This window comes from Pituophis catenifer, unplaced genomic scaffold (genome assembly GCF_029215685.1).
Source record: "Pituophis catenifer annectens isolate HBS135680 unplaced genomic scaffold, rPitCat1.0.hap2 SCAF_2, whole genome shotgun sequence".
Lineage (NCBI taxonomy): Eukaryota > Metazoa > Chordata > Lepidosauria > Squamata > Colubridae > Pituophis > Pituophis catenifer.
Genome location: NW_027256882.1, coordinates 179899209 through 179909989, shown reverse-complemented (window position 1 = coordinate 179909989; position 10781 = coordinate 179899209). Strand labels below are relative to the sequence as shown.

At 39.9% G+C, this 10781-nt stretch overlaps 1 protein-coding gene across 1 annotated transcript in view; it reads left to right on the top strand.

Moving 5' to 3' along the window:
• The first annotated feature begins 227 nt into the window (after positions 1 to 227).
• The window catches only part of LOC139312973 (mitochondrial adenyl nucleotide antiporter SLC25A23-like), a 33834-nt gene continuing 23280 nt past the window's right edge, over positions 228 to 10781 (top strand). The window contains exons 1-2 of the mRNA XM_070938220.1: positions 228 to 512; positions 7759 to 7885. Of these exons, the coding sequence (XP_070794321.1) occupies positions 315 to 512; positions 7759 to 7885 (325 nt within the window). The 5' untranslated portion in view covers positions 228 to 314. The remainder of the gene's footprint in view (positions 513 to 7758; positions 7886 to 10781) is intronic.

The window sequence follows — 10781 nt, the reverse complement described above, 5'->3', positions numbered from 1 at the left end:
TCTTCTACGAGCTGCCTACCTTCTCGAGGAGGAATAACGCTCTGCTATCTTTGCAGAGAGCTTCTTTCTTTTCTTTCTTTCTTTTTTTTTTTAAGGGGAGGAGGAAACAGCTGTGGGAGGCGACGTTAACCAACGCATCGTTAAATGCCCTTGTATGGGAGGGTGGAACCGATTTTGCAAAGCGAGGCTGAAAGGAGAGCGTGCAGGGGGCAACGACGCTATGGAGCCCGGCCCAGGCTAGGGGGCAAGCAGTGGTCCGCCGTGCTGCCTTTGATGCCACCCTTCGCGGGGATCTAGTGGGGAGAGCAAGTGTCATGCTAGAGCCCCGCGAAGGGTCTGGGCCCCCGCAGCAGGTGTCCCTCCAAGAGGGCTTCCGCGATCCCGAGCGGCACCAGCGCTGGGCCAGCCTTTTCGAGCAGCTAGACACCAACAAGGATGGGCGAGTGGACATCAACGAGCTTCGGGAGGGCCTGGCGCGAATGGGCATGGAGGCCGGCCCCCAAGCCGAGCAGGTCAGTGGCTAGACGGGGGAACACCGTTTGGCGGTAGATAGCTGGGGCTTGACGGCGGATGGGATTGCTCGAGCCAGTTTCTGGGCTCTCCAGGCTCTCCTCCGTAGTACATCTGCAGCATGGCTCTGCAGCTCCCCCACCACCCAGCTCCCCCCAAACCGCGGCTCGCCTTCCCTTCCTCCCTTTTCGGTTTCCTTGAACCTGCATAGGCGGCGCCTGCCCACAAAAAGAGCCAGCGGGGGGAGCTGTCTCTGCGAGGGCTCGATTCCACGCGTGGGTGCTGGGGAAGGACCTCTACTAGTGCGCCAAAGGAAACCCATAGGATCCCTTCGCACGCGCCGGATCCCTGCATACAGTAATATGCATCAGCCTGGGGCCAGAAAAGCCCTCGGCCCCCTCCATAATCGGGAGAGGCAAATAGAGTAGCCAAAAGAATAGCCCATGAATTATACAAGGGTCAGGTGCTTGGTTTTTAGGCCCTCTGTCTGGTAATTAGAGAGGCCTGTCTTATAAGAGGCAGCTCTCTAGGGAGGCCAGTTCTGAAGGAAGGTTTTCACCAGGTTTTAGAAGCAGGAATTTAGGTGGCTTCAGCTTCTCACCCTGGTGATAAATCTAATCCCAGTACTGTGCAGAAGTCCTCCCTTTCCTTTGTCCTGCTCACCCTGAGAAACACATGTTAGTTCATAGTAAGTTTATACAATTGATATATTGCAGAGTTTTTATATGGGCCCTCAGGCCAGTCCTGAGAAGGACATTCTTGCAGCAATAAAGGGTCTATGCTGTAAAATGCCTGCCTTAAAGTAGGCCAGGCAACTCCACATGCTAAGAGTTAAAAGCAAGACTCTCGGATTCAGCTGCTGTTTGCTTTAATCAGGCTGGGCTATCCTCAGAAACCTGTACAGCAACGTTATTCCAAAACCAACAAGGTGATTTGTGACAGTGATATTAAAAGGTATATGCTGTTGTGGATTACAGCCCACTTCAGCCAAACCACTGAAGTTTGGCTCAGTTGGCAGCTGTGTAGAGACCTAGAGGAAAAAAAGTAAGCCGTGGGGCCAGTAGCAACAAAATCCAAATATCATTACTCACTTAAAATAAATGCAAATTAGCACAGTAATCATATTCCCTGGATGGGGTTTTTTTTTGGCTGCTGTGGACAGTAATGAAAATTACTGTCCTCAGGAAAAGGCTCTTCTAAAGGAGGTATCAATGTACCAGATTAGTGGTGATTTTAGGTAATTGTTATCATTACATTAATAATTAGCTGTGGGAAGAAGAAATAAAGCTATTCTCTTTGAACTGACCACTTTGGAACAGTGCATGTATTCTGAGATCCTTGCCTTTCCCCAGTGGCTATTTTGCAAGTTTCTCTCTTTTGGAGTCCTTATGGGGTCATCATCATTCTTTGTCAATTAATTAAAAGTACATTAAAGTACCACGACCTCTAAGCACAAGTCAATTAAACAACTGCAGGAGAAGCTGTCTTTAGCAGTGCTGCAAGCAATCCATTGAAAAGGAAATGGCATTTCCTACAAAAGGTTCCTGCAAAATTTCCTACAAAATGTAGGAAAAAATGTCTGGTTCTTCATGGGGGGAAAATTTTTAACCTTGATGCAGTTCAGTAACTTAAAAATTCAACAAAAAAACCACTCAGGATCAGCAGTTAACAAAAGAATAAGAATGCCCAACAGTTTTCACTCAGGACAGTTTCAGTTTTGTCTCTGAACTTGTACAAAGTGCTGCCGACACATGTTCTTTGATTGATCCGCAGTAGTGCTGTAATGAGATTGCTTGATCATTGGATAGATTTACTTATTTTCATAGTGGTTCATTGAAAATGCTTCAGGGGCTGTTCATACCATTAAACCATATGATGTGATTTACAGAACACAACTTGTTTTAACAGTAAGTTTTTAAAGTTGGGTTTAGCATGTTATGGGAATGTAGCTATTAGGCTTTTAAATAATAAATTATGGCTTAGTGTGTTATGGCTACCAAGCTAATAAGGTAATAAACCATATGGTATAAATCAAGCCACAGTTTTTCCCCTTAAGGTTTTTTTCCTCCCAATTCTGGTTATTAGATACCTCAATGATTCACAAATGAGAATGATCACAAATCCTCTAGATGGGATACAGTTTTTTTTAACTAGTTTCACTAACACTGTAGTAGGAGACAACAAGATGGCATTCTACAGACACTGTTCTGAAGCTACATTGCTGTTGGACAGTTCATAGTCTATTTTGAATCTAATATTAAAACCAAGCTAAAGTGGGTTACCAAGGAAACTACCAGCTTAAAAAAGAAAGAAGTCCTAACTAAATATGCTAATCTGGTCAGTGCCTAGATTTAGTAAATTATCTGAAGTAAAAGAAAACCAGTTAATAAAATATGACACAGCATAAAATATAAAAGCAGAAACATTTTTCCTTTTTTAAATAGATCATTACATGAATTCTGGACCCCAAAATGCAGCTACAACCTGTTGTGAAAGACTGTAGTTTTCTCAGTAGAATTTACAAGAGAGTATTAAGGATGTGTGTGTCTGCAGATTAATCGGTCAGTTTGGATGCTAGTTCAATTAAACTCAGTGGGATTTACTTTGAAGTAAATGTATGTAGGATTATAACCTTAACAATCTTCAAACATTTAAACTTAGTTTCTTGTATATTTATGTACACATCTATATAGTTTTCCAAAATAATAGTCCCATGGGATAGAGGATTTTATTAAAGCTTTGTCCTTATTGAGCATTATATCCTTGATTTGCTAATAATGTGGAAAGGGAATTTAATCTGCAGAAAGGGCAAGGAATGTTAAACTGTAATGATTATTCTCAAGATGCATTCAGATAACTAAGAACTATTTAGGATGGACCATACTTTTCCTGGATCTCAGCTTGTTTGCTCTGAAAAATTTTGTGCAAAATTGATTGTGTCTATCTGCATGCCAAAATGTACCTTTCAGGTACATTTATGGTAGTTCTTGGATGCATTGTTGCTGTCAGTGCACTTAAGTATTGGCTTAGTTTACAAGTCAAATTAACTAATAAGATTCATTTCATATCCAAAAACTACATTCTGATTTATTTCTTCTACATTAGAAACAGCAAGGGAAGAAGGTAGAGGTATACTTACAGATTATCTAGTACACTAAGTACAGCCTTCCTAACCTCTAGATCAGTATTGCTTAATATTTGCCTTCAGGACACCTTCTCACTTTTAAAAATCATGGTGGACTTGTTTGCATGGGTGATATTTACTATATTAAAAATTAAAACCGACACATTCATAGAATGTATGTTGAATAATGTAAACATAAGTGTCAAATATGAGCATATGTAAAACATTTTTATGAGAAATCCTTGTATCTTTTAACAAAAATAATGGAAAATGTGACATTGTTTTAAATTTTTGCAAATATTTTCAATATATGACAAGTAATTTTGATTCCACAGACCCCTGAGAAATACTGCTGTAAACCTATGGGAACAACTATTGATGAGAAATCCCATCTGAGATAGTCCTTTGCTGTTCCTGGAGCTACTGTTTCCTCTTTCATTTGCCCCTTTATTCTGCTTGGACCACCATAGTTGCTTTATTATCTTAAAACCAACATTCTTAACATACCATCAATATTTTTCTCATTTTAAACAAAAGATTTACAAAATGGTATATTTGTAAAACTCTCCACACCAAAAAAAGAAAACCCAGGAAGGCATTTTCTGCAGTCATCTTGCAGAGCTCTTTATTATGGCTTTTTCCCTTCAAGCAGGTCAGGTTCTCCCTTCCCTCAGCGGTAGCACACTCTGGTGTCTTTTTGGGTCTTTTGGACACAATGAATATTAAATGCACCTTGTTGTCAAGGCTTGGCATGTGAAGCGAAATTGAATAGACCTCTTGGGGAAGGGACAAATAACATTAACTCAGCATCCCATTTTTTTTGTAGTCCTCAAATTATAGTGGAGTGGGACATCACTTTGACTAATGGCCACTTTGGTTACTGTGCCAGTGTTTGATCTCAAATCCACTTGTGCCATTGACAGATTTGGCTCAGTAACTGCAGGAAAGACATCTTCGTGCAACTTTGGGGATTTGTAAGCCATGGTTTGTGTGCTAACTAAACCAACAAGTTTAGTGTGAGGTAAAATATAGTCCCAAACTTATTCTCATTCATCAAAAATTTACTGAGCCAGGTAATTTGATGTATGGCAAACCATTGGGCATCAGAAAAAGAGAATCCATTCAGAAATTGAGTGTAGCTAGTGGAAGTCAGGCACTCAACTTGCAGGCTCTTTAGTCATTAGAGCATTTCACAGCTTGTTTAAACCATGTGGCATTGGGCTATTTTCATACTTCTATGTTTACATTCTTTTGGTTTGTCTGGCTCGTTTTCCTGCTCAGACTGGTCATGTGAGTGCCCTGGAAGTGTGTGAGAACACCACCCTGCTGTTCAAACCAAAAGAATTGCAAGGAAAGACTCTGGATTGTTCGCTTTATTTACAAAATGGAGTAAAGTAGACGTGCCCATTTCCTTTGAAGCAGATGTAAGCATCTTTGGATTTCTCTTTGAAAACAGATCCTGGCCCGTCTAAGTAAGTGGCTTTCTTAAGAACTCTGACTTTGTGAATCAAAGTTATTACTGATGTGGAGTGAGACCAAAAAACGACTTAGCCAAATAAGACAGAACTATCATTATGCTAATGGTTTATATCTGGAAAATGGTGATTGAATTGAACAGGGTTGGTGGGGGACGAAAGGTGAGGTAATGAAAAGACAAGGTATGGAATATTAAAAAGAGAAAACCTCTTTTAGTGGCTGCTATTGAATGAATAAGAAAGGGTAGAACTATTTGAAATATGTGTACAGGAGTTCCCATCAGTGCATCCAGGATGTTGCAATTATTACAGGAAAACTCATCTAAGAGCAAAAAATGGTAGGCACGTCCCTCCCCTCAGTAAACTTGCTTTGTATGAATGTATTAAATATTTACTGGGCTGGAATTTAGTGAGAGAAACAAAATCCTGTTGGTCCCAGTTTCTACATCTTAATTCTTGGTTCTTTTGTTTAGATTGCGTCACCTGAACTTTCCTGGTAATTATGAACATGGTAGTGATTGCTCTGTCATCTCACACCCAAATAGGAGACTGGGTTGTTATAGTTATATAAATTGGCAGCCCTGTTCAAAAAACAATTTATGGAAGCTATTCTATTCTGCAGTAAGAGCTATAGATTAAAAAAAAAATATGTTTTCTTAATTCAAAAGTTCAAAAAATACTATGAGTAGTCCTTGAGTTATGGACCCTGCCCATTACAATCATAAATTGTTAGTTGCAAAAAATTTTACATTTTTGTGGCAGTCAAGCAGAAACTTGGGAGGTCGCAAGTGCAAATGTGATTGTTAAATGAAACCATTGTTTGCTATGGCGTGGTTTTGCTGAAAACCGAAAGTGCTGTTGTAATTTTGGATCCAGTCGTAAATCCCCTTTTTAAGACAAGTTGTAACTTCAAATGGTCACTAAGTGACCAGTTATAAGTCAAGGGCTATGTGTATTGCATTTTAACTATTTGGCAAGGAGGTATTGTTTATCCCATCTTTATTCCCATCTATATATTTATCCTTAGATTAAGAGAAATTCTTGGAAAGGCAGGGTTTGTTTTTTTAAAAAAAAAAATCTACTGCCCCTTCTCCAGGGTTTTATATTCACAAAAGTACTATCTTCATGAATAAAGCTGTAGTGAACATACAACATATTTTGCAACATTTTGAGCTGCCTGAAATTAGAAATTACTTTTAAGTCACTTCTTCTGTCTTCAGACTCACAACAGCAGAAATAATCCTTGTTGTCTGGTTTAGCAAAACCTGCATGTAGCATCAAGTCTGGCCTTGTCCAGCTAAATGACTTTGCAGCTCACGTTACACTTAAGCCTCTTGGAGATAGAATAGCAATGGTGGATAAACACTTTGCAAATAAGAGTGACAGCCAAAGTTATGCTAACTAGCTTGTGAGCAAAGATGGTGTCTCCCCAAGAATTTCTGCCTCCTCAGCCAGATCTTCATCCCCAGGACATTCCCTCCCCGTTGCAGGCCTCCCCATCAGCCTCCTGTGACCTCCTGTAGGAGAAAGAGAAAGATCTCCATGTCTTTGGACTGTAAATTTCAGAGTGCGACTGTACAAAGAGGGGTTGTGTCTCCTTAGAATCAGGGATGTCAAACTCGCAATGATACATTGTCATGTGACGTATCACAACTTTTCCCCCCTTCACTAAAATGGGGTGGGCGTGGTCAGAGATGATGCATTCAGGCTGCAAGTTTGACACCCCTGCCTTAGGTAAAAGCAATGGTGTCAAGAAGAAATATTTTACCCCGGCCTTCTGGATATCTTCACCAGGAGATATCCACCACAAGCACTGCCTAAAAGACGAAGTTATGAATCAGGAAATTCTTCGAGGAAGTGTCATCTCTGCCATGAAATCACTTGGCAGCATTAAGGAAATTGTTCTTTCTCCACCTCACCTCTTCGTTTGCTAAATATAGATATATTATTTCCTTTGCAGGTCAACAGTAGGGACTATAATTAGGTACTACAAGTGGAGTTTGAAACATTTTATAAGTAAGTGTCATATGTAAAGGACATAATTCACTGTAGGGTGTTTGGTTTGTGAACTTTTGGAATTTGAACATTTTCTTTCAGGAATCTAAACATATTACAGTGAAATGTAGGCATGTACCTCCAGTACAAATCAAAAGATATGACAGATGTAGACAGATGATATCCACACTTAAAATATCATGTTGACAACATTTGTACAGAGCTAGGTATGCATATCTTGTGCAATAGGAGAAGTGGATTGTGTAATCAACTTGTATTTTCCAGTTATGTTGGACTTTTTTTCCTGTTTTCCTGCACTGGCCATGAAACATGAGAATTGTAGTCCATTACAGTACCAGGCCACTGTAGTGGGAAAATGTGCATTAAAACAATCACTTAGGTATATAACTTCCTCCTGCAGTATCCAAAATGTTTTGAAACGGTAATGTTCACTTTAGTCAGGGGTGTCAAACTGGTGGCCCGCAGACCAGATGCGTCATACGCAGGCCGCACCCACCTCTGCTCCGCGAAGGGAAAAACATTGCAAAATTTCATGTGACAGCAATGTGACACCACGACTCTGACACCCGTGACTTTGGTGAATTGCAGTACTCCACTTCTTTCTAAAACTCACTTGGCTTCTACTTTTTGCAGGATATCTTACGGGAAGGTGACACAGATCATGATGGAGAACTCAACTTTGAGGAATTTGCTCAGTACCTTCAGGAGCGGGAACGGAAGTTGTTGCTGATGTTTCATAGCCTGGATCGCAACAATGATGGTAGGAAACCCCCCCAAATATTAGTATGACTTTCATTCTGTCTGAGCCTAAAGTGGAGTCAGCTTTTCTTTAAACTCTTCTCCAGCTTAACAACATGTAGTGTTTGGTTTATAATTGTGCCATTTTCTTCATTTCCCTGCCCCCCTGTAACAGACCTATTAATAAAGCCATTGGCACCTGTCTTTTTAAAATGTCTTTTAAAATAGTAAGGAGTATTTCATATATATTTATTCTGTATTTGAGCAGGACCTAAATAAAAAAACCCGCTTCATTTCAGACTTACAGATCATACAGTATTTAAAGCCAGAATGTAGGTTACCTGATTTTGGTTTAGCATGTTGTGAACCCAGCCATTGTGGCTTGGGTTTCAGGCTAGCATAGTAACCTCATATTGTGATTTGCTTAATTCATGAACACCTTAACCCATTTCATACAATTCTTTCGATGTTACATTTGTTCAGAAATAATACCTTTCTGTATCTTCACTGATAACAATATATCCTGACTTGTTCTTCTCTCATGCACCTCTAGCCTCATCTGTTTGGGACTCAATTAATACCTGATGCCCAACTGTGAAAATAGAGGTCCAGGGCATAAGAGCCTCAGAGTTTTTATTCTTTTGGTCATCTGTTCTGTTCTTTTCCTGGGTTGAGTTCCAAAAGCCAAGAAGTATCTGCTCTGTTCTATTTACTTTAAAAAAAAAAAAAGCCTGGTTAACCTCTAGACAGTTCTATGAGACAGTACAGGCAAGGCTTCTTATAGCCTTGGCTTCTAGCAATAGAAAGCCTTACATATATTATTACTATTGCTGCTGTCATAGTCCTTCCAACTTACACCTGATAATTGCAGATTCTTTCAGCTGGCTCCTCTTTCCTTTCATAGACATTCTTATAAGAAGACACAAGCAGCCACATTCCACTTTTTAGCTGGTGCTGCCTTCTGAACTAGTTAGATGCAATGCAGTATATCCTGTTATCAGGCAGAGTGCTGTTGTAGGGCAATCCGAGATGATCAGTCCAGATTAGGGCAAAATTAAGCATTACCTGGCTGAATATATGTTGTATTTAGCCATGAAATCACAGGATGCTACTCTTACATCTCTTGCTCATTTCTCTCTGATTCATATGCCTGGAAATAATGGATATACCATAAAAGCTTTTATGGTATAAAATACATTGGACTCATCATTCATATATATATTGATAAGAGCCTTGGTGGCGCAGCAGACTAAAGTGCTGTTAAGTAGCACTTAGCTACCAGCTGTCTGCAATTACTGCAAGTTCAAATCTCACCAGGCTCAAGGTTGACTCAGCCTTCCATCCTTCCAAGGTAGGTAAAATGAGGACCCGGATTGTGGGGGCAATAAGATGACTTTGTATAAAAAAGAACACCGTGGGGGGGGCCGAAAGCCCTACTAAGCAGGTATATACAAAAGTATGAAGGCTATTGCTTAACACATTGTAAGCCACCCTGAGTCTCCAGAGAAGGGTGGCATATAAATCGAACCAATAAATAAATAATAAATATATATATATAATGACTCCATGGGTTCCATATGTCATTTTTTTATACACACACACACACACACACACACACACACACACATACACACACCAAGAAACCCCTAGCTGGTGAAGAAAAGAGACAAGCCCAAATTTTTAAAATGTGCAGTTGAAAATTTTTTCCTTTCTGTATGGCCTTCCCTGTTACAGAACTATTTTGTGTTTTGCCAAGCAAGTTGTTTCTCTAAACAGACAAAGCAGAAATAAATCCACTGAACACAGCAGCACTTACCGCTAAGTTAACATTGGTAGGATCTGGGCAGTGTGGTTACATAAATATGTCCTATTCATTTATTTTTGAATTTGAAGATGTTCCTGAGCTGCATAGAGACATGCTGTTATTATTGTGCAGGAGTTGCATTTTTCTCTTTAAAGGAGACATGAAAGTAAACTTGACAAACAACTAATCAAATTTCACTTTGGCCTTTCCTTCTCCTTTTGAAGAGAGAATACTTGGAAACAATGAACCAACAGTGAGGTAGATTAGGATGCTACAAACTGTAGTTTTCTGGCGACTTCTGAAACTGAATAATAATAATAATAAAAAAAGTCTGAAACTATCAGGTAACTTTTTTAACTGGCCTTGTTCTAATGAAAACAAGAAAAAAGAAATGTTGAGTTTGAAATTGTCCAGATTAGCTTCTCCAGCTGCTTTCAAATTGGAATTTCTAGCCAGAATGGTCCAAACCTGATTGGTAAAGACTGTGCTAAAAGCATTGGTTGCTAAAGGGTGAAGGCTTTAGTTGATTCTTCGTGACACATTCCTTTTATATTGCTCTTATGCAGTGCAGATTTGAATCCCTTTTTGAAGTCCTTGTCAGACAGCCCTGGGGATTATATAGCTTCCTATTACATAAGGGTCTTCCCAGTTGGCTTGCAATTTTATTTTCAGCACTTTGTGTTTTCATTTAATGCGCTCAGCTCAAGCTGCAGCCTTATTTCCAGATCTTTCTGCCATGTCTTTAAACTGCTGCTTACTCAGCAAACATTAAGCAGGTGCTGTTTTTCCTTGCATCAAAGTAAGGGGAAGGACAGGGGGGAAAGGCCAATATAAAAAAGTTTCTTTATCAACTTTCTTTAAGAATTTAGCACTGGAGGTTTAAAACTGATAGTTAAATATGCAGATTTTTGAGGAATGCTTGGGAGAAGCAGCTTGCTGAATTAGGTTGAGTCCAACAAATTGGGAGTGAATGCAGAGGTTTCAACCAGGTCTCCTGCATCTTGCACCTAGTGCAGGGGTGTCAAACTTGTAGCCCATGGGCCGGATGTGTCACATGCTGACCCTGGTTTAACGAAGGGGGGGAAAGTCCCAATACGTCATGTTGATACTGCTG